This window comes from Zingiber officinale, chromosome 10A (genome assembly GCF_018446385.1).
Source record: "Zingiber officinale cultivar Zhangliang chromosome 10A, Zo_v1.1, whole genome shotgun sequence".
NCBI lineage: Eukaryota > Viridiplantae > Streptophyta > Magnoliopsida > Zingiberales > Zingiberaceae > Zingiber > Zingiber officinale.
In genome coordinates, this window is record NC_056004.1 from 23,972,379 (window position 1) to 23,995,491 (window position 23,113).

At 37.6% G+C, this 23,113-nt stretch overlaps 5 protein-coding genes across 5 annotated transcripts in view; 2 read left to right on the plus strand and 3 right to left on the minus strand.

The window, feature by feature from the left end:
• Positions 1-1,860: 1,860 nt before the first annotated feature.
• Positions 1,861-7,476, minus strand: LOC122026943 (cysteine proteinase inhibitor 12-like). Its single transcript, XM_042585699.1, has 4 exons — positions 7,272-7,476; positions 4,779-4,998; positions 4,172-4,317; positions 1,861-2,158 (listed from the first exon to the last, which is right to left on the minus strand). The coding sequence occupies exons 1-4, from the start codon at positions 7,365-7,367 to the stop codon at positions 2,024-2,026; spliced, it is 597 nt and encodes a 198-aa protein (XP_042441633.1). The 5' UTR covers positions 7,368-7,476; the 3' UTR covers positions 1,861-2,023.
• A 1,236-nt stretch (positions 7,477-8,712) lies between these two features.
• LOC122026278 (LRR receptor-like serine/threonine-protein kinase ERECTA) lies at positions 8,713-10,625 on the minus strand. The gene has a single exon (XM_042584946.1). The coding sequence runs from the start codon at positions 10,294-10,296 to the stop codon at positions 9,076-9,078; it is 1,221 nt and encodes a 406-aa protein (XP_042440880.1). The 5' UTR covers positions 10,297-10,625; the 3' UTR covers positions 8,713-9,075.
• A 1,352-nt stretch (positions 10,626-11,977) lies between these two features.
• LOC122026524 lies at positions 11,978-12,376 on the plus strand. The gene has a single exon (XM_042585261.1). It carries the CDS (start codon positions 11,978-11,980, stop codon positions 12,374-12,376), a length of 399 nt encoding a protein of 132 aa, XP_042441195.1.
• A 370-nt stretch (positions 12,377-12,746) lies between these two features.
• Positions 12,747-13,526, minus strand: LOC122026226 (protein DMP2-like). The gene has a single exon (XM_042584882.1). The coding sequence runs from the start codon at positions 13,483-13,485 to the stop codon at positions 12,895-12,897; it is 591 nt and encodes a 196-aa protein (XP_042440816.1). The 5' UTR covers positions 13,486-13,526; the 3' UTR covers positions 12,747-12,894.
• A 4,110-nt stretch (positions 13,527-17,636) lies between these two features.
• LOC122027385 (RNA-binding protein Y14A-like) overlaps positions 17,637-23,113 on the plus strand; it is a 5,554-nt gene continuing 77 nt past the window's right edge. Inside the window, exons 1-4 of the mRNA XM_042586335.1 lie at positions 17,637-17,993; positions 19,277-19,413; positions 20,231-20,376; positions 22,891-23,113. The exon at positions 22,891-23,113 is cut by the window's right edge and continues 77 nt beyond it. Of these exons, the coding sequence (XP_042442269.1) occupies positions 17,723-17,993; positions 19,277-19,413; positions 20,231-20,376; positions 22,891-22,939 (603 nt within the window). The 5' untranslated portion in view covers positions 17,637-17,722 and the 3' untranslated portion in view covers positions 22,940-23,113. The remainder of the gene's footprint in view (positions 17,994-19,276; positions 19,414-20,230; positions 20,377-22,890) is intronic.

Below are 23,113 nucleotides of genomic sequence, written 5' to 3' on the forward strand. Positions count from 1 at the left end.
GCTCTCCCTATCAGTTGTGGAGAGGATTAGGCCCAGTGTTCACCCTCCTCTTCTCCCCTTCAAGAACTTCAACTCCTCTCTGCTGCGTATTTCCTCCAAAGCTTCCATTTTTATGCCGAACAGGTTTCCACGTGGGGAACCCAAACTCTCCTCTGAGTCTGCCAGAGCGACAACCACGAGTACCACAGGTCGCCAGCAACTGCAACAGCAGCAGCAGCAGAATTACAGAACAAATGATGTCCTTCCTTACAGCCATCCTTCCAACCCAACTCTCATGGCTTTGACAGAGCCAGAGAACGTGTAAAGAAGTGCAGTGTGGATGCTGGAAGTTTCACAGCCTTTAACTTGGTGAGGGTGGTTGAGTAATGTCGGCAGGTTCCTTGTTTTGGGCTGTGGGAAACCTTGAAGTCTGCAAATGTGTTTGTTTTCCGTCAATGCATGGGTGTTGGTGCTTCTTGTAATTAAAGTCCATGTACTCTTGTTCGATGGAAGTTTCTTCCAATTCTAAACTCGAGACTGCTTTTGAGTTAGAGCTGCTAATCTCTTAGTTCCATACATATATTTATGTGAGAAAGATCTACCAAGATTTCTGGTCAAATCTCGGTTTTCCATTAGCAAACAAGATGTGGTTGACAACTGCAAACAGGGAAGTACGTAAAACGAGCCTCTGGTTAAAGTGGTGTTTAAGCATAAGTTACATCATAGAAACAATTTGATCAGATCAATATGATTGAATTTTTCATCAATTAATTTGATCTTTTTTCAGATGGGGGATGATCAAATCGATTAACCAGGAAAATCCGAATTAGGTTTTGAACTGCGTCGTTAACAAACATCCATATGCATGTTCCAATCACTAGAGACCTTGATGTGTATTCCAACCACTTCGTTGTTGGACTGCAGCTGAAGAAAATGACAGGAGGCTGCAGCCAACGAAGTAAGCGTGGCATAGAGAGTAAAGCAGTCGACATAGGCCTAAAACTATGACTATTGTTTGTGAGGCCAACTTCCCAGTTTTGAACGCCTATTTCACCATCCAGTGAAATTTTCTCAGTTTTATTTTTCGATCCGAAACAGTTTGCCAGTGAAAAAAAAAACAATACACAGCTCAAAGCAGTCTGTTCTGAAGGTTGGCCACTGAAACTCTTTGATTAAAAATTCCTGTTTCGGTTTTCATTACTCAGAAATGTGAAAGATCAGTCCGTCGAACCTAACTGCTCCACCTATGAAGGTCTTGTACTATTTCACTTTGATGGCCTTGTACCATTTTCCGGTCTTCGTGTTTACATTTAAGGATGCAAATATCTATGAAACAATTATTCAACCTTCATAAATGCAAACTTTTAATAGTATAGCGGTGGAATCTGCTCAAAATGTAAAGGCATGCATAAATTCTCGAAATAAATAGCACAGCGGTGATCTTAACTTTGCATTTTAATGTGTATGTCCATTAAAAGTTGCCCTTGCAGAGATATTTATCTATTAATTAGGCTGCTACATTTTTTTAATCTTCTTTCATCATCACACTAACAGCTCTCGCATCAGTTGCAACACTCCACTGATTTGCTAACGGAGGATTTCATTCTATGATGCAGATAACTTGTTTCCTTTTTTTTCTATAGGAATTCAATGTGACAAGTCATATATATTATTAGATTGCAGCAATCATAATATAATATAATGGCCAACTTAGTCATTGTTTTACCAGAACTAACTTCACCAGAGAACATTGAATGCGAGACGTCTTTCTGTTTGACTTGATGATTGCATGACTATCTTCAAAAGATGCAGCAGGCAAATTCACAATTAACTCATTCTGTACAAGCATATATATTCTCCATCTTGTTTTTGCTCCAATAATATATTCTCCATCTGCTATTACCTTTTAATAATACCAAAGTGCATAAGGCATTCACAAACACTACAAGCAAGTTGAGGTAAAACAGGTTTTCCAAATATCACCCAAAGTCGTTACACGACTATTTATTTGTAGCGAGTACTTTGGTTATTCATTTTTGAACTCCTAATTCTCCTGTTGCATCTGATTCAAAAGAAAGTTACCTTCCAGATTCCTGTGGACCTCGACCTTAAATTTCACCTCCTTGCTTCCATTCTTAACTTTAAGGAGCATGTCAAGCTTTGCAGTTTCTTCAATCACCTATTAGTTAAAAAAAATCAAGGATAAATCCATATAATCAAGTGATTGCTGTATAAAGAACTTTGTTTCTCTGCTTCAGAAACAAATTTAAATTATCTAAGGCTCAGTGAATGCGATTTCTTTGGGGGAGAAATTATAACACATTCATTTCAAGCATTTCAAAAAGACTTGAGATGAAGATCTAGGGAGATTTGTTCCTAAAATGGGTTCAGCCATTCCATGCATTTCAAAAAGTCTCAAAATGAAATTCTAGGAAAGTTTTATTCCCAAAAGGGGTTCAGCCCAAGAAAGTTGAGCTCAAATAACAGAAAACTTAAAAAAAGTCAAAGGCCCAAAGCAAGGGAAAACAAGACACTCTGATTGAGCTAACTGGATCAGACAGCCCAGATAACTCAGTCAATCCTCACGGGTTGATAAGTTCAATCGGGCTTGTTAGTGTGATTGGTCCGATGGGTTTGAACCGGCCAGTCAGTCTGATGGATCCAATCAAGTCAGTTGGTCCAAAGTATCCAATTGGGTCATTCAATTTGGTGGGTCTGATCGGCAGTAAGATGCAGACCAGTCTGGTTGCACGGTCCAATCGGATTGATTAAATGTGAATCTATTGGGTCAGATGTGAATGGGTCAAACTAATCGGTCCAAATGGTTCAGTTGAGATGGGCAAATCAACTAGGCAGGTTGAAATAAGGAGTCAGTCCAGCCAAACAAGTCGATGATACTGGACAAGTTGGCTAGGCCAATGAAACAAATAGCACAAGCAAGATGAGGCATAAAAAATATTTATGTGGAGAATTCTTTTTATAAAAATTATTCCTCAAGTTTTTGGTATTCATTATGATATTTTTACCAAACAATCATAAAAATAATTATTCTTTATTTATTTCATTTCCTAACCAGGCATTTTTACCAATAACACAAAGATAGTTATTCTTTGTTTATTTCATTTCATCATAAAAAAAAAAAAAACATATATCTTATTGGCTAAGTATCCCTTATCAACTAATTCCCCAAATGACTACGTTTTTCTTTATCTCTTCTATTCCGTGAACCAAATGCACAAATCAATTCTCATGGATCAGTGTATTTGGTTGACAAGAATAATCATTTTAGTCCCATGAATTCCCATGGATAAGTTTTCCTATGTTTGGTTAAACAAATAAGTTTGGAATATCAATTCAATTGACACAGAGTTATATCCTTTAAACATCATTCGTAGTCGTGTCGTTCCCAAAAAAAAAAAAAATCTATTTCTACATTTTAAAGATCGAAAGAGTGTGTATTCCTACACCATTCAAACCCCCCCCCCCCAAAAAAAAAAAAAAAAAAACTATTACTATTTCAATATCTGAAGAGTATGTATTCCTACACCATTCAACTACCCAAGAAATTCATAATTTGAGCAAGTCGAACGAGATGGGATGATGGAGGCAACGCACTGAATAGATCAGGCAAGTTGAATGGGAGGAGTGGCTTGCCCTAGCTGAGCAAATGGGGAACAATTGGACTGGATGAACCAAGCAAGCTGCACAATGCAAAGCAGACCCCACAAGGTGGGCGGGCTGAATAGACCTAGGACTGACCAATTGTATGGACCAAGTGAACTACTGCCTTTTATTTGGCTGATATTTTATCAGAATTATTCCTGACCTTCCAATAAGCTAAACATAACATATTCCTATTACAGTGACTAACAATTTCATTCCTAGAGCAACTATTCTATTGTCTGTCAATTCCATTTCCCGAACCAACCAATCATAGCATTAATGAATAAGAGAGAACTTGAATGTATAAATAAACAAAACTCAAACAGCATAAGAAAAGTCAACCGCTAAATACAAAAGCCTTTGTTGAGCTGCTCTATCCCCTTAGAAAATCAGCCTCTCACTTAAATTAATAATTTTCAGAATAAAAAATGTGTGAATCCTAGCTCTTTTTACCCTTCAGAACTACATGTGAAACAATTTAAAAGTAGCAAGCATGAAGCAAGGGAAAGAAATAGTCAAGAGATTCGACCTCTGCCTTTGCATGGAGGACCTCCAGTAGCTCGTAAGGAAACAGGGAATTGGACATTTGTTGGATGGTCTTCAAAGCATGGTCTGTTGCATCTCTAACCAGAGGATCATTTACAGGAACAGTGCGCCAACCAGGACCAAGCTCATCTGTCAAATGATAATACTCACTGAATGTGGAACCATTCTAACAGAATTGACAGAAAATAATGATTGTAGTGGATACCCACTGGCACCCGAACGTTATGCAAGCTTCAAACTATTATAGAGCACGACAAGATACAAAATTCCCAACCTAGAAGTAATTGAAATTAGTTACACAAGGTTCATGTGATCCTTGTACAAAAGCCTGGTTGCTGCACAGCATAAAACCTATCAAATGACACCTGAATATGAAAGTTTGGATATTTTTCATGCCATAACTATATTCGAGAAGACAACAGTTACGTGCTAGTGAAACTTAGAAGCTACTCTTACTCTCTAGGCAACCTGCCCATAGAGAACAAAATAAAAAAATTTGCAGTGATAAACCTAACATAGTTAAACCTTGTGATCACTATAGATTGATATACATTACTCCTAGGTACTTCAGAATTAGACTATATTATTACCTCGTTTAGCACCGAGGTCAGCAGTGGTAAGAGAGGGAGAGTCTCCCACATGCTCAAACTCTTGAAGCTCTTTAAAGTGGAGCCATGGCTTGACCCATATCTTAGCTTCATACAGCTTCTTCTTCCCTGCATCGATTGCCTCCAAGGTCAAGTGATGAAGTGTTCCTGCCACAACTTGCTCTTTTGCCTTCACTACTCGAGTAAATTCCAGAAGTCTATTCTGTGTGAGCAGAAAAGAAAAATTATCAAAAGTATTGCAACAATGCTCCTACATACTCTGACTGGAGAGACAATGAGTAAGTAGCTTTTAATGGTTAATCATCGAATTCAAATTCTCCTAATTTCACTTGGAGTATTTTATTTTAACTGAAACAGGGATGGTGTGAACTCTGACTGGAATCAGCAGCAAACTTTGAAATGTTGCTTCATGATCCGTTTTTATCTTTGATGTAGTTTATTCTCTCATTCGCAAAGTTTAGGCGTTCTTCTATCCTAGCCATTTCGTATTTTTTACTTTCTGATGAATTTAGTAAACTGACCAAACCCACAGCACCTTGAAAAGGAGAGATCTTTCAACAGAAATATATTATAAAACCACATGGAGTAGTACCCATCCAATTCCACAAGAAACTAGAAACTAGATATGACAAGTAAATGCACATACCCAATTTTTATGCAAAGACTTGACATTAATGGAAATAATCCTCTGAATAATCTTGCTTGCAAAAGATATGCCAGTCTGCTTTGAATTGGATATAATTCATGATTTTTTTTTACTCTTCAGACTTGAAGCTATTTTGAATGCACAATAAGGAAACAATAAGGAAAACACAAAGAAATTGGCTAACATGCACTAACTCGGAATAACTCTATATAGGACAAAACATGAAACAATAAGGAAAACACCATCAAACAAAATTTTGAAGAGCAAAATATTACTAGATAGTTCATACTTTGTACATATATATATATATATATATATATATATATATATACACACAAACCACATAACTAATTCTCCTATAATTGTTGAGATTAATTATATAAAAAATTATGGAATTAATCATCCAACAATTGTGGACTAATTTCAACAAGATGATTCCACAAATTCTCAGTGACAATTTTATTTGCATGGTCCTCAAACTAATAGCAAGATGGTATTAATTTGCAAATGTAAAAGATGTGATGTTGTTCGGTTGAGATGAGATCCTCTGTCCCGAAAATGTTGTGTCCCCGTGTCCCAACGCCAATCAGACGGCTATGACATTTTCATGATGTACACCGCATCCTTGAGATGTGATTTAGGTCGTCCGATCGGGGCTGGGACACGGGGACACAATATTTTCGGGACAGAGGATCTCATCTTTGTTCGGTCTCAGTCAATTAAAATCAACAAGTTACTCTTAGATAAAGCATTTGAGCCAATCAGGTAAGAGAATATCCTCTAATCTCCTTCTTGGAAGACTCCCAAAATGTAATTGTTGAAAGCGACTTAGCTTGCCTTAAGCAAGATAAAACAATGATCAGCCATTACAGAGGCTTTCATACAATCAACTCAACTCAAATAAAACACTAAGTCTGGCCAGAAGATGCTTTGCACAAAGTTCCAGGACTACAAGATGTCTACAACACATCCATTAATGCAAGAATTTAAATTAATCTCATGCTGGATGCAACAATCCATCTGGCCTTATGGATGATGTGGCCATTTTCTTGAGATGATGAGATGACTCAAAACGAATTCAAGAATTTCACATCTATCATAGATCCAAAAGATATCCTAACATATGGATGATCTATATCCTCACAGGATTCAACTGTTGGAAAGGATATCCCAGCAAAATTCCTTCAACGGATGAGTTTATTAAACTGTAACATATGGATGATCTGCATCCTCGCAGGATTCAACTATTGGAAAGGTTATCCCAGTAAAATACATTGGATAAGATTGTAAGCTTGTTTAGGTCTAGCATTGACAATTGACTGAGGTATAAAAGCTTGATCTTTTATTCCACAGTGGAAACTTTTCTTTAAACGGAGATCCACATAAGACATTTAAACATTTCTAACACTTGCTTTGAGCAAACACTTAAGCGTGAGGGTAGCTGGTGAGATCATAAGAACTCCGTAATGACTAATTGAATGGTGCAGTTGAAAAGCTGCAATTCTTTAGTTTGAGAAGAGAAATGATGAGACAGCTTAGTCACGACATGGTTGACAAAGGCAGCAATAACAAGGAGGAACGAGAGGAAAGAGGCACAGATAAATGATATAGAAAACTCAAACCCTAGGACAGGATCGTCTCTACCTCAAACTAGATTTTGGGGATCCTACCAAAAACATCAAAAAATAATAATAATAATAATAATGAGAATCTTTTTTTAAAAAAAATAGAACATTATACCACACAGAATTAATTGATACAGCCTCGGATAAAGGGTCTCCATGATTCAGATGAGCTCTCTTCAAATAAGGTGAAGAACACAAACGTACCTCTTTTTTGTTGTGCTCCTCGACAGCGAAGCGAGCGAGCTCCTCGATCTCGGCACTGTTCTGCGCCCCATCCGATACTATCACATCTCCAACCATGGACGCAAGCGCAGGCGAGAAGAACAGGGAAGCGAAGATCAGAACGAGGGCAACAAGAAGAAGAGGGCTCGGCTGAGTGGGATGAGAATGAGATGCCACGCTTCGATGGCCAATTTATAATGCATATTCTGCGACCTTATTATTTCTCATAAATAGGCATCGCTTTGGCATCCGTCATGTTCCACGCGTGTCGTACAACGGAAGCAGTCGTGGCCGTCGGATCGAGAAAGCTCAAGTTAGCAACAAACTTAAGAGTTAAGAAACAAATAATGGTACGAGCACTTTCCAATAAATTAATAACAGTATATTTAAAAAAAAATCAGTTTCAGATAGAAGATAGGACTGAATAAGTCGAGCTGAACTGAATTTTTTGATGTTTAAATTTATTTGATAAGATAATTAAATTAAGTCATGGTGAGTTAAATTAAGTTTAAAATTAATTAAATTTTTAAAATGAGTGTTTAAGTTTAGTTTGTTTTATATTTTATAAGCTTGAGCTTGTTTCAAGCTTGGCTTGACCTTGGTTCATTTATATGTTATCAAGCTTTCAATTCAAATTTGATTTGAGCTTTGTTCGAGCTTAATTCATTTAGATATTATCGCGCTCTCAATTCAAACTTGTTTGATTGTTTGAAATTTTTAGTTGTTTAATTGATTATTGAGTTTGATAATTTAAATTTATTTATTTATTTATTTTATTTTATTTTATTTTATTATTTATTTAACATATTTAAAAAAATTTATTAATGAATATAGTTCGTGAACATTGTTCATGAACGTTGTTTATGAACATTGTTCACGAATGTTAACAAACTGAATACATATATGTTCAAATTTGTTTGTTTAACTTAACGAGTTGTTCAAGTTTGTTTATTTAATTAATCTTATGTATATTGAATGAACATAAATAAATTCTTATTAAACCGAATATCAAACTTGTTCATGAATACTTGGTTCATTTACCACCCTAGTTTCAAATATCAAATTAATTATTTTGAATTTCATAACTTAAAATGGGCACAAGTAAATATTACTTTTCTGTTTGTTTAAGTTTAATATATTTATATATTTTTTTTAAAAAAAATGTCATAATAGATTTTAATTTTTTGTATTTCTCGAAAAATGACCAGAATCCAGATGCGATGAGCATGGACAAGATTCTGTTGGAAGTAAAAATAATAATAATTGTTTGGTAACCACCGTCTCCGCCGCGAGGTCAAACGGCCGCCCTCCTCTGCGCCACTCTCTCACATCAATACTTCAATGATTTCAGGACATTAAAAAAAATATACTCCATACACGAATCATACACAAATAAATAATATTATCATCTTTCACCAACAACTTATCATACATTAGTTTTCTTTCTTGAAAATAATAACCCAATTTCACACATTATGAAATATGAACATACATAAATAATAAAACTATCTCAAAAGAAGGGAAAAAAACCATGTTTTAAACATAAAACATGGGAGCTTAATTAGGAGCAGAACCCACTACAAATTCACCATCCTTTATTCTAAATAAAGTATGTTATTAGTAAACCTTCTTTTTCCTCGGGTAAAACTAAAATCAATCGTAAAATTTGATCACTCTATAAATGATTTAGTTTTTTTTTTTTTTACTTATTACCTTTTTATTTCAAAAACGGAGTGTGCTCTTCGTGCCCGTTCTAGTTCAATCCAGAAATGGCGTGGCCGAGCAATTAGACTCGCAGATCGGGGCACTGGTCGAGGGGACGCATCCTCTGCGACCCTGCCTTGAGCGGGCAGGGCGTGTCGATGGGTGGCACCATGCAATTGTAATGCAGGCAGAGCGCGGTCCCGGCTGGGAGGGCAGCGGTCGCCGTACCGATCTCGATCCCTGTCAAGAAGTTATGCTGCAGGTAGAGCAGTTGCATGCCATTGTTGAGCCCCTGGACCAGGCGGTTGGGTACGTCCCCGGTGAACCTGTTGTTGTTGAGATATAGGCGGCTCACCGAGGCCAGCTGCGGCGGTACGGCCCCCCAGAGCCGGTTGTAGCTCAGGTCCACCACCGGGATGACGACGTCATCTTGCGAGGGCTCCACTGGACCGGAGAAGGCGTTACGCTGCAGGTGGAGCGCCGCGAGAGGGAAGCCGAACACGACCCCGGGAATCGATCCGTAGAGGAAATTTGAGCTGAGGTCAAGGAAATTGAGACGGATGAGGCGCCGAAGCACGGTGTCGACTCTGCCGTTGAGGGCGTTGGAACCGAGGGAGAGGTATTGGAGGGAAGGAGGAAGCGGCGGCACGGGGCCGGATAGCTGGTTATGCTTGAGGTTGAGGTGTAGGAGCGGGGAGGAGGTCGGGAAGGGAGGGAGGGAACCGGAAAGTTGGTTGTGGCAAAGGATGAGATTGGAGAGCTTCGGAGAGGAGGCGATAGACGCCGGGATCGAGCCGGTGAGCTGGTTGTAGCCGAGATCGAGGGTGCGAAGGTGGGGGAGACCGGCGAGGCTTGTGGGAACGGGACCGGAGAGGAGGTTGTTGCTAAGAACAAGGAAGCGGAGCTCGGAGCAGCTGGAAAGGGCGTCAGGAATGGGACCAGTAACGCGGCCAGGGACGAGGGAGAGCTCGGCAAGCGCAGAGAGTCGTCCGAGCGCAGGATCGAGTCGCCCATTGAGTCCCGGCGCACCGGCGCGCGGGTCGCCGAGCGCAAGAGCTACCACATGATCCCGGACGCAGAACACGCCAGGAAAGTCGCAGGGATCGCCGGTGAAGTCCCAGGCGGAGAAGAATTCAGAGCCGGGCATGTCATCGAGGCTCTTACGGATGGCCTGCAGGGCTAAAAAATCAATCGGGTCCAGAATCGCGGTCACGCCACTCAACGACACCATCACCATCACCGACACCACCGCAATCATAAAGAATCGGCAATCCCGCAAGCAACAACACCCAATAACCTCCATCAGTGCCACCTCCTCTGCTTTCGACGGTTACTCCGTTTGCTTCCTCTCGCAGGACGGTTTAATAAAGGAGGGCGGGAGATGGAGTGTTAATGTGCGTGAAAGGTGGGGAGGCGAACACCACCTTGCTCGCCCGCTTTCCCTCGTGGGGAAGGGATCGAGCGCTTTAATGGCGGAAATGCAAAAGAAGACAGAGTGAGATTACAGAGAAAGAGAGAAGAAGAACAAGAAGATTTGGAGAAGAAGTATTGCTCACTGCTTCTTTGTCTCTTCTTCTCCTGTTTATGGTAACAATCGATGATGGCTTGCCGCTTGAAGTTGAGGTAGATAGATAGATTGATCCCTCGTATCTCCCCACCAATAGACATGATCCGGACGGAAGGTGAGTGGGCAAGTATTAGCTTACCAAAATCATGTTTTTATATGCCGTATTATCTTTACAGACTCGTCAATGATTGTCCGAGCCTTATGCTTCGGTGAGGAGGTGGCCGGCCTTGCCGCGATGACCATGTGACTTGGACTCGGTGTAGGGCGCCACGTCGCCTTTCTGATAATCAAATGGGTCCCATGGAACGCGTGCTGGGAAGGTACGTGGCTGATAGATTAAGTAAAAAAGAGGGTAGAAAGTGGCTTCGCTTTGGATGGGTAGATGAACGAGTGAGTAACAGAGTAAGTAGGGCAGGTGAATAGTTTTTTTTCCTTTTTTCACTTACCACCCCGTAGAAATCTTCCATTTTGATTATCTATCTTTCTGAAAATATCCCTCCTCCTCCCTCTTCGATGCCAATAAATATGATCAAATTATTCTCTCACAATCAGCCATTGACGCTGATGGAGAGGCAGAATGGAATTGGTTCCCTCTTTTCTCTCTGTTCGTCCGCTCACGTGACGCCCTTCTGAAAGTCAATGAATTGGAGTTCATGCAGGAAGTGTGACTACTGACAACCCCTTTTGTATTCTTTAATTGTGAAGTTATACTTCCCATTTCTTCTCGGTCAGTTAGGTGTCCACTTTTACTTTTGCTGTTGGAGTGAGTGAAAAAATCTCAAAAAGATTTTTTTTTAAAATTATTTTTGGAATTAAGTTTTGGTTTTGAAGATATTAATGCTATTTTAGCCAAATCAGAGTGGTTTTAACAACCTTGCCTAAACGAGCATGTTGTACATTTCAGGAATACTTGCATTAGAATTTTCTTCAACAATTATTTTTAACACAAAACTAATAATGCACTTATTTTAATCCAATCGTATTTTGCAATGGTTTTTAATTAAGTTACTGAAAAATCAAATGGTGGATATTGAAATGGGAGATTGTGGAATATTACTTTTTATCCAACAAGAAATAAACAAATAAAAATAAATAATAATAATAACCGGCCTAATGCGTCTCCCGGAGGAGGAACAGGCATCGCCGATGTGGGGCCCGCAGCGGCCTCCTCTTTCAGCCATCCACGCGCGCCCTCAGGAGCGTCACTCACGAACGCACCTACCTCCATAAATGCTCGTCTCCTCGACCTCGACGCCTTGCTCTCCCCCTTCCCAATCCCTTCTCTACTTCTCCTCTGCTTCGATGATCAGAGGAGGAGGAGGAGAATTGAAGCTCTCGTTATTCTCGTTACCTCTTCAACCATCCCCAATTCGCCCTCCCAAACCAGATCTGTAAGGGCATCGCATCGATCTCCGCCATGGGAACCAAGGTACTGCGGCCCCAGGACTGCCTCCTCCGCCACCCCAGGCCCTTCTGCCGGACCAGAAACCCTTCCTCCAAGCGCCTCGTCTCCAGACGAGGTGAGTGTCTGCAGGGATCCAAGGCAAGGAAGCGCGAGATCACGGCTGCCGGCGTCGTATCGGAGTGCGTCCCGGGGCGGTTGGTGCGGGATGTGGCCACGAGAGAGGTACGGGTGAAAATGGCATTGACGCTGCCTCAGGACGTGTACGCGGGGTCGGCATGCTCGCTGTCGCCGTCGCCGCAGGCGTTGCCGCTGCCGAGATTCTCGATGAGGACAGAGGAATCGGCGGCGGCGGCCGCATCGGTGGATCCCTTCGCCACCAGAGACTTGAGGCGGTTGCTTCGGCTCGAATGACGTGCCCTAGATCGCGATTCAGGGGAGAAAACGAGAGAGGAACAGCCCTAAAATTCAATTTTTTGTAGGTCCCTTTTTCTTCTCTTCTCTTCTCTTCGGATCAGAATCAAATTTTTATTGCTTTCTTGTATCCCGTGTGAGTTTTATTAGCCCGGATTGAGTTATGATAAGTGCCAAAAAGATCGAGGAAATGTAATCGAAGCGAACGAGGAAAATTGAGGCGTGTAGAAATTGGTTTGGTCCCCAAATCTCATTCATGCCTGGTGGAATCTAATCTGTGAATAATCACAATAGTTTAAAGTGAAATCAGATTGGTTATCTTGAAGACTGCATTCGATGATTTGTTCTAATCCTGATGAAAAAGATGATGGAAACGTTAACAATCAATTTTATTCAAGCCAATGACAACATCACACGATTAAATCATTCTTCAACGATGCTCCAATAAGTAAATCCTGATCAAATAATAATCAATTTTCAACTGCTATACACGCACAAAACGTAGTACGCCAATTAGTTCATTCAATACTTTTTTCTGCAGTAGCAGTGCCCGTCGACGGTGGATACCCGATTCCATGCCTATTTTGAGGAAACAGCATGAAGATGACTCCGGCGACTGCGCCGATCACCGGCGGCAGCGCAATCACCAGCATCTTCTCCTGGACAAGTAGAGCAGGGTAGAAGCACGTGACCGTGTTGTTATCCAGCAGTGCGACCGCCGCGAACACGAGCAGCGAGAGGACGGCATGGGCGAAGTCACCCAGCCGGAGCTTGTACTTAGAGAGGTCATACCTCGCCGCGGCGCCGGGGTCGGAGAAGAGCCAGATCCCGCGCGCCGTCACAATGCCGTAGTACAGCTTGCCGTCGGCGGGGTCGAGAAAGCTGTCAGTGAAGCAGGCGAAGGAGCAGTTGAAGGCGCAGGCAACGAGGAGCACGCCTGAGAGCCACCTGTTTACGGTGGTGCAGTGGCCGACGTTGGTGAGGAGCGGGCTGAGGAACTGGAAGAGGAAGACAGTGCCGCTGGGGAGGAGCTTGATGAGGTCGCCGACCCCCTTGAAGGTGCGTTCAGTGATGGTCGCATCACTTCTGGAAGAGAGCTCGTTGGCCATATTGGCGATCGGTTGCTGTGCCTTCGCATTAAGAATGTTGCATAGAGGCATTTATAATGAGATGGCGGAGAGAGTTTGCTTGCAAGGATTACCACTGCGTGAGCTAATGGCATTGTTTTGCTTGCACTCTTTGGATTCTTATCTGTTGCTGTTTCTTTTAAATTTCATGATATACTCAAAGTGGCAGCATTTTTTTTTCTGAAGTTAACGAAATGCTATCCTAAACAGACATTTAATCTCAGTCATTTCGTAAGAGAATAGTTAGGATTGGTCGTCAGGCCTCTCTATATATAAATCATTCTAATTAATAACCTAATAAAATAAAATTTATATTTTACAATTCCTCCTCAATTAATTAAATATGAAAGAAAAAAACAACTTACTCCTCATATTATTAATGTGGTTAGACAAAGGAAGAAAAGAGGGACTCCTAAGAGATTGGGGAGAAAATATGGGTAGTCAACATTGTTGTTCCGCAATAGTGGTCTCGATCTAGTCGTGAAGATAAGGCGGAGTTGACAATACTTACAGTATGAAGAATAGTAGTGACGAAACTCTCGATCGGGATAGTAGTGAATGTGACACAGCGGTGGTCAAGGAGGAAACTAGCAACGACAAGGTTGAGGCAGTGACTACAGCGATTATCGCGTATATATCGCTCGCTATTAGGGAAAAAGGAAGTTACGGTTGTGCTCATTGAATCACAGTCAAATGCTTGAAAGGAGGGACAAGGAAGACAATGTCGACATTGGCTGCTCACATGACAAATCGAGTAGTGAGTTGTGCATGGAAAGATAAGCAATCGTGCAATAGGAGGAAATTTTAAATTTAATTTGAGTAAAAGATGATATTATTCTCTCCAAATGGTTCAATACTTCAATATCGCCCATTGCATAATAAGATATAAATAAATTATGGGGGGCATTTTAGTTTACCACAACGGCCCTTGCATAGGAAAATTAAACACCCAACCAAATATTTTTCATACATTGGAAATTAATCTCGAGATCTATATATTGGAGCAAATGCTTATACTGATACCAACTGTATCAATTTATAGAGGTGAAATTTTAGATTTAATTAAAATTGTGGTGAGTTGAAATGCGTGAAGAGATGAAGAGGTCGTGCACTAGGAAAAAATTAGGATTAGTTAAATTAAGGTGGGGTTTAAATAAAATTTAAATTTTAATTATTTAAAAATGGATGGGGTTGGAGCTCACCCTAGTCCAAGGGTGACTCCACCCCTGGTTTCTCACTGAAAAAGATACTTTTGAGAAAAGAAAATAGGAAGAAATAAGCAAAAAAGAAAAACTTTATCTTCTTTGTTAATAAACTCGATTAGTTTTGATGAACTCGGCAAAGATATAAAAAAAAAAAAAAAAAAAAAAAAAAAAAAAAAAACATAACTATTATTACTATGCCAATAAAATTCTAGACAATCTGAGAAAAAGGAAGAAAATGCGAGGGTCAAGGACGGCTCTTGTTACTAGAAAATGACAGCAACTGATGTTACGTTTCTTACTTATCAGAGAAGATAAAGGAGAAGAAAAGAGAGTTTTTGTGCTTGAGAAGAGAAGAGGAAAAACTGTAAGTTTACTGCCAAGAAGACGAAGAGAAGAAAAAGAAAAGGAAAAAGAAGGAAAAAATAAAAAGTAGGAATTAGCGAAGGTATAGTGAGCATGGTGGGGTTGCAACGTGCGTAGGAAGAAAAAAAAAGAAACGAGAACGATTTTCAAAAATATCCTATTTTCTTTGAAACTGATCGAATTCGTTTAAACTTTAAACTTAATTCAATCATAATTGACCAAATCAACTTCAAATTAATTCTGATTTAAATTAATATAATTCTTATGTCTGTCCTTTTTGTCGGATTTAATTCGAACTAAATCCAATTTTTATTTTAATTTACATTCTCACTTCATATTTTATCTATTTATTATTATATATTTTATTTTTAAAATTTAATACGTAATATGTTATAATATTTCCTCATACAAGTAATACCAAATGGACCGATGCCTTTCTAAATATGCGCTTAATTTTAATTTTCTGACAATAAATAATGAATTAGCCGATCAAAATAGTGATGAGATATAATATTATTTTTTAAAATAATAATAAAAAAAATCTCAGGACGATAGCACCCTCGCTGGGATGGATAAGAAGGGCCTCATGCGTTTTGTGCGTAGATCGACTTCATCCTAACATTTTCCGTTTCTAAAGCCGGTTCTGAATTATATTAGTCCAACTGTCCAACTAAATATGTATTATATATAACTTGTTGGATGTGAATGCACGTTTTTGAAGGACAAGCTAACGCCTTCGAGCATAGCATGTTATAGATTAGAAGATATACAGATTCATTTTATTGTTTTCGAGCGGACATGGATGAGTTGTGTTTAATGGAAATCTAAATCTAAATCTAAAAAGGCAATGGAGTATTTTGTCTGGTTTGGAGGTGGAGTATGGAGTTGGGTCTTGAAACCAATGGAGTCCGAGGAAGCTACCAAAATATGCATATGAGTAAAAGAGGATTTAGATTCCACCAATAAACTTGGACCTCCTATCTAATTCACAATGTTTATAGATGATAGATTTGTTACTACCTAATTAGAAAATAATGTTTAGGTATATGATAAAAATGGAACTAATATTTTAGATTTTTATACAAACATTTTTTTACCATAAAACTTAAAATATATTTAGCTAATTAATATAATCATATTTAAATATTTAAGTAAAACAGTAATATTTAAAAAAAAATAGAATAGAGTATTATTTAAATTTTTTCAACTTGGGCGATTTTTAATGAGCAAAAATGCAAAAGGAAGTCACAAATTAAGTATTAATCAAAAGTTCGTCCTACAAAATAAAGTTTAATTATCTTCAGAATTAATCGGTTAAAATTGGATACCTGAATTATTCAACTAAAATGTCTCATTAAGACTACGTTTGGTTGGATGTAATGTAATCGAGCTTGTAATATAATCAAATTTATAATGTAATGTAATATAATCTTTATTACATTACTACGTTTGGTAATATAATGTATGTAATCATATTTTGGTTAAATAGTGACCTCGTAATATAATCGGATTACATAGTATTTGTTTTGTAATCCAGATTACAAAACTTCACTAATAAAATAATCAACCTTGTAATGTAATCCTGATTACACTACAAGACAGATTACACCTTACTAAACATAGCCTTAAATATTTTATCTTGAAAATACCTTAAATACAGTGCTTGTGTAACACCTAATGCTAGAGCGTGTAAAAATTATAGAATAATTATTACAATATATAACACTTAATATAATACTATTAAAGTATTGCAACATCTATTTATTATCTTTTATACATTGTAATAACTACTAAATAATTACTACAACTATTTTCAAGTAATTAGCAACTACTCTACATATACTATAGAGTAGTTACTAGATTACTAGAACTGTTTTCAAGTAATTAGCAACTACTCTACATATACTATAGAGTAGTTACTAGATAGCTATTATAACTGTTTTCAAATGATTTTAATTAATTTAAAATAATTTTAAAGAAGTTTAAATAATTTTGACAAATTGGTAAGAGTATTTGGATATAATACAATTATGTTTAACTCTAAATTTTAAAATCTTGAAACCTGAATTATAAACTCTCAACATTAAAATAGTTAATTTGTTCACATTATAGTAGTTTAAAATAATATCTACATATTATAACAACTAACTAATAGCTTCTAATATACGTTATAATTAAACCTTAAATTTTAAAATCTCAAATTTTAAATCATAAAATCTGAACATTATTATATCAAAATATTTTTTTTATCAACTTAATCAAAATTATTTAAATGTTATCAGCATTATTTTAAATTAATCAAAATTATTTTAAAATATCTACGGTAACTATTTAGTAATTTTAAATATTGTAACAGCGGCCGGTAATAGCTACAATAACATTGTATAAGCATGAGACAGACTTTTGATTTTTTGTTTTTAGCGTCCGTTTAATTTACTTTTGATTTTTTTTAATTTTAATAAAAATAAAAATAAATAAATAAAAATAAATAAATAAAAATAGAAAAAATAGATTGCGCTACGCCTGGTCAACTCAAATCCGTCCCCTAGTGCCGACCCCGAGGGAGGTAAATTGCGCTACGACTGGGCAACTCAAAGCCTGTAGAAATTAGACGAGCAGGAGAGAGTGAGAAAGCCAGAGGTGCGAAGACGATGGCGGCTGTCGTCGGGGAGGTGGACGTGGTGGATTTCGAGCCCGACGAAGATGATCTCATGGACGAGGACGTTGGTGCTGCTGAGGCCGACCCCTCCCCTGCACCCAAGCTCCGATCCACGGTCGCCGGGAGCGGCTCCTCTGGATTAGAACCCAGGAAAACCAAAGGTCGCGGTTTCCGCGAGGAAGCAGGTCCCAATCGCGGCATCCGTCTCTCCGCCAGGGATTTTGATTCCCTTGACTCCGATGGAGGCCCCGGGCCGCAGCGGTGTAAGTTGGGGAAACCCTAACCCTAATACTGCCTTCCTTCTTATTGTCTTTTGGATTTCTAGGGCTTCAGGTTTAGCATAACTTTCCATTTTGCATGTTTATCTTACTATTGCTCCATTTCCCAACGTCGTGGGTTATTTTTGTCTATAAAAAAAAAATCTTATTGAAATAAGAAGGAAAGATTGAGGGAAACTCCTCCAAGATATGTTAGATGATGTCGCTGATGCTCCTATTTCTTAAAGATTGAGGCCTAATGGCAGTTAGTACTAATGCAATTTCACTTCCTGTTTGGAGTATGGTGTTATGCATTTGATTGATTAGCTGCATTTTTATCTCGGCACCTAATTTTTTGAAATCTTTGTACACCGTGTTTGGATTTTGATGTTCTGGATTTAATTGGTTAACTGCATTATTAGCTCAACGCTCAATATTTTGAATTCCTTGTACAAGCCCATAAAGTGTCGTTCTCTGAGCATAATTAATGTCCATACTCCATTGTGATTGTCTAAGTGAAAGATTTTTTATTACGGACGTTATTATGAAGCTTGGTATAAATTGATAGGAAATATGGCTGAATTTAGTGCTGAAAATGTCCCTACAACAGCCTTCACATGTGAATTCAACCCTGCACGCACGATTATGTTTTTTTGTGTAACTTTGTATAGTTACATGTCTTCTGTACTTTTATTTATATGCAGTTTCCTTAATTATGGCATAATATTTTGAGTTGTTAATCAAGAAAAGTATCAGAAGAGATGTTCGTCTAATTATTTTTTCAACAAACCAGAAGAGTGTTATTAATAAGTGAGGAAAACATAAAAAATTTAGCATAAAATTCTTTGTGCTAATCTAGGATTTCAGTTATTGACTGGACTTGGACTGAGGACAAACTCGAATGTAATACATAACTTATAATTTGTGAAAGTGATGGTATTCCTTTTTGACAACCTTGTTTTTTATCTGTCGAAGAACTTGTCAAGTTTATACCAAACAAGAAATTCATCTTTCTTAGAGTAGTAAATTTTGAACCGAGTTGAACATTTGATGTTTTTTGTAAGAATATTTATAACTTGAAGTATGAACTAATTGCTAATTGTGTAGGTTATTTGTTTCTGTGATAGTGTCCTTGTGATTTTTTATTCCTTGTACATTTTGCTGCTAGTTCCAGAAGGCTACTGTTTTATGTTGCATTTGCTCCATTTTTGTGATGAAATCTAACTTTTGCTGAATGGTGCCATTCATTGCTGGGATTGTATATGACAAGTGCAAATTTCATATTACAGCTATTGAGGGATGGATTGTGCTGGTAACTGGAATTCATGAAGAAGCACAGGAAGATGATCTGCACAATGCCTTTCGTGAATTTGGCCAAGTAAAAAATTTGCATTTAAATCTTGATCGTCGCACTGGTTTTGTTAAGGTAGGTATAATAGTTTCTATAAACTCAGTCAAACAATCATCTTCAAACATTTTTATCCTTGTTAAAATTATCATGGATTGTTTTAGAATGATATTTGAACACAAAAGTAGTGTACAGAAAACTTTAAGCATTGCCAATTCTCAATACATATTATTATGGACAATTGTATTTCTGTTAACCTGGAATTTTACTGATATGGAGATTGTCCTTGGATATGATAGTTTTTATATCAGTAATATTTTTTGAATTGAAGGGGAGGCAGTAATTTCCTTGTATTTTTAATAGGACGATTACTAGTAGAATTCTTAAAAATATGAAAGGCTAATGGAAAAAGACATTCAGATCAACTAATGGTGTTATTTGACTTGAGATTGTCAGCCATCCCTTTGGCAATGATTCTGGTGTCAACTGTCAGTCACACCCCCATGGATGAGTTTATTGTCAATCCTGAAGTCAATAGCATATATTGTCTTATTCTGTGATTGATGTTTTCTTTTATTAACTTAAATACGAGATGTGTGTGGTTGTGGTTATTTGCACCGATAGGTTGTTACATAATGATTTGTTGGACAGGAATTGTTTAACACTAGGTTCTTGTTGGCTTGTTAGGTACTTCATAGATGTTATCTAGAATTGTTTCTGCTAAAAGTACATCTTGTGAAGTTGTTTTAAATATTTTCTGAGAATAACATCTTGAGGAAGTAGACCAATTTAAAGCAAGTTCTTCGTTTAAATATGATTAGATTAATGAAATATGCATGCCATTTTCATTTTTTTTTGCCATTAAAGTTTTGAAATGCACATTTTTCTTCTTTAGGGTTACGCTTTGATTGAATATGAGAACTTTGATGAAGCCCAAGCTGCAATTACAACACTGAATGGAACTGAGCTCCTTACACAAACAATTTTTGTCGATTGGGCCTTCAGCAAAGGTCCTATGAAGCGTAGAAACACAAGGAGAAGGTAATGCCATATTAAACTATTTCTTTTTACTTATTTGGATAGCATACTAATTGTTCTTAGGAATCCTGGTATGAATTTAGATTGATTTCATCTATATGTTTCAATGTTAAATATATTTTGGCCTTTTTTTTGTTTGATCTTTTTGCTTGTACATTTTGCAGCTTGATTTTGTCTTCTACATCACTGGAGCCAATGCCTCGTTGATATTATTATTAATACTACTGAATAGATTCCATGCTTCTCCCTTCCTTGAGTTTCCAATTTTTTAATAAAAATATTTTATAAAAATGCAGCAGCCTTTTCACTTTCCAATTGCTTTGTCTACTCTAAAAGATGAAACCCTCTTTGATCGATTTGACTTCCTTTATCTTCAATCTTACTATGTAAATCCTACATCATCTACGTGACTGTGACTTAGCATGCCTTGAGCAAGTCAATGAAGTTGAGAATATTTTTATCTAGGACAGAGTTCCTAATGACATAGTGCAAGTTTACCCTACACGACATTACTTTCTTGCCTTCTCTGTTTCCTCAACAATGAAGCTGCTGATGTTTCACTTACATCTTCCTCATTTTTGGCTCAAGATCAGCATCTTCTACATTCATGCCTTCCCTTTTGCCCTGACAGTGCCTTTCCATTCCTCTTCCACCTTTAACTGTCTTCTATGCAATGCCCTCAAGTTTAACTTTGGCTTCAATATGCCTGTGCCTGAGCACATTGACAACCAACTTCACCATGATAAGCTTGATTGTAAGGTGTGGGCTAGTAATGTGCGGGCTAAAGTCCATGACTGTCTTTGGTAAGCCTTGGCTCGTGGTGCACCTGCCCCAAAGTCAGGGTCTAAGTTTGAACAAAACAACGGAATGGATGGATATATAGATTCATCCTTCCTTCAATCTATCCATATAAATAAACAGAGCCTTAAGCTAGACTTCAGAAGAGCAAGAAGGACTGTCATGTACTTTTCATTAATCTTAAACACATGATTGATTTCTTCGGAAACATTGATTCAGCCTTTGCTAATACCAATCCAACTTGGACAATTTTTATTAGTATCAATTGATTTTAATAAATTACTTGGGTTAATAATTACTTCAATAAATTATTATAACTACAGAAAATAAACAATTTTAAGGATATATCAGTATTGTTTAAAGTACTGTTATGTATATTTCTGAGTTAACTTCAGATTTGCTCTCTAAATACTGGATTTGATTAAACCATTATTTCTTTATTTTTGTGCATTTTTTTATTTTGTAACCATTGAGGATTTAAGGAGCATTGGTTTCTAGTTGTTGGTGGATTGATTCAATCACTTTCTGGAGAAATTGGTGTCTCTGTAGTAACCACAACCGCATCTCCATAATAGTTTCATCTTCTTCACCAATTGCGTAAAGTGTGCGATCTACTCATATCCATACAACTTAAACCAGTCACCAATTGGTATGCCTCCTCCCTTGCTCTGTTCAGCCAGCCATACTTTATTCCCTCTGATGTGGATGCAGTTTCCTCAAGCCCCCTCAGTGGGATGTTTTCTTAATTGGGTCTTCCTTCCAAACCTCATGTGTGGCCGACTCTTTGCCTCCATTCACCAACTAATAAGATTGTGTCACTCCTTAGCCCCAAGTTGTCACTAAATTTTCCCATGTTCTTCTGCTTAGCCTTGGTCGCCACTCATTCACTGCCGGGAGAGGGGACACAAAGCCTTCGTTCCCCCTTGAGGCAATTTCGAAGAAGATGTTATACCTGTTTTTATTTTATTTTATTTTCCAATGCATATGAATTAATTTCAAATGTAGAAACCTGTTTACAAAACTGGAAAGTGATCAATAGAATTACCGATATTTTCTTTTCAATAGTATTTTTTATGAATTGGCAATTAGTTTTTTTTATTGATTCAAATGAGCTGTCCTTGTATCTATTTTCCGTTTGTATTTTTAATATGAATTAATTTCAAACGTGTAAATCTCATTAGCAAGCTAGATGGAAGTGATTAATAGAAAATTTTATAACTGTTTTCTTTTCAGTTATATTGTATGAATTACCAAATATGTTTATTCAATTATATTCTATCTTTCATGTGATTCATATATTTTCTGATTTTGGTGGATTTTTTAGATTTTTTTTTCCTTTATACTACACAAATTTGAAAATATTAAACATACATGATCTACCATAACGAATTAACAGTAGATTGATAGTTTATTGTAATTTTTTTTTTATGGTAGATCATGTATGTTTAATATGTTCAAATTTGTGCATACACAGATTAGATTTGAATTTTGTTACTATTATTTATTTGTTTAAACGATCTCTTTGAATACCTTTTGGTGCTGTGCTTTAGAAAATTTGGCCATCCTAATTTCATGTGTTGTAAATGCTGAGGTTACAATTTGTATTTCGAAGCTGTAGAATTCAATAAGCCCTTCACAAAATCACCAGCATTTCCATGTGTTTAGAAACCCCTCTTAAATAATTGCAGCTCTATCTTAGAATTGTGTTTCACACTACAGATCCCCACGAGCTCATCGTTCAAGGAGTCCTCCGAGGAGGAGATACTAAAATCTGCTTCGCTTGATAAGCTGTGATTTGAGATGTTGTCCTTCCATTATGTCAGTCTATTTGAATTTGATGCGGAAGCACACTACTGGAGATGCTGTAAGATTTAACTATGAGAATGTATGAGTATTCTTGCCTATATTTCATGTTTAATGCTACGTTGTCTGCTTTAGATAT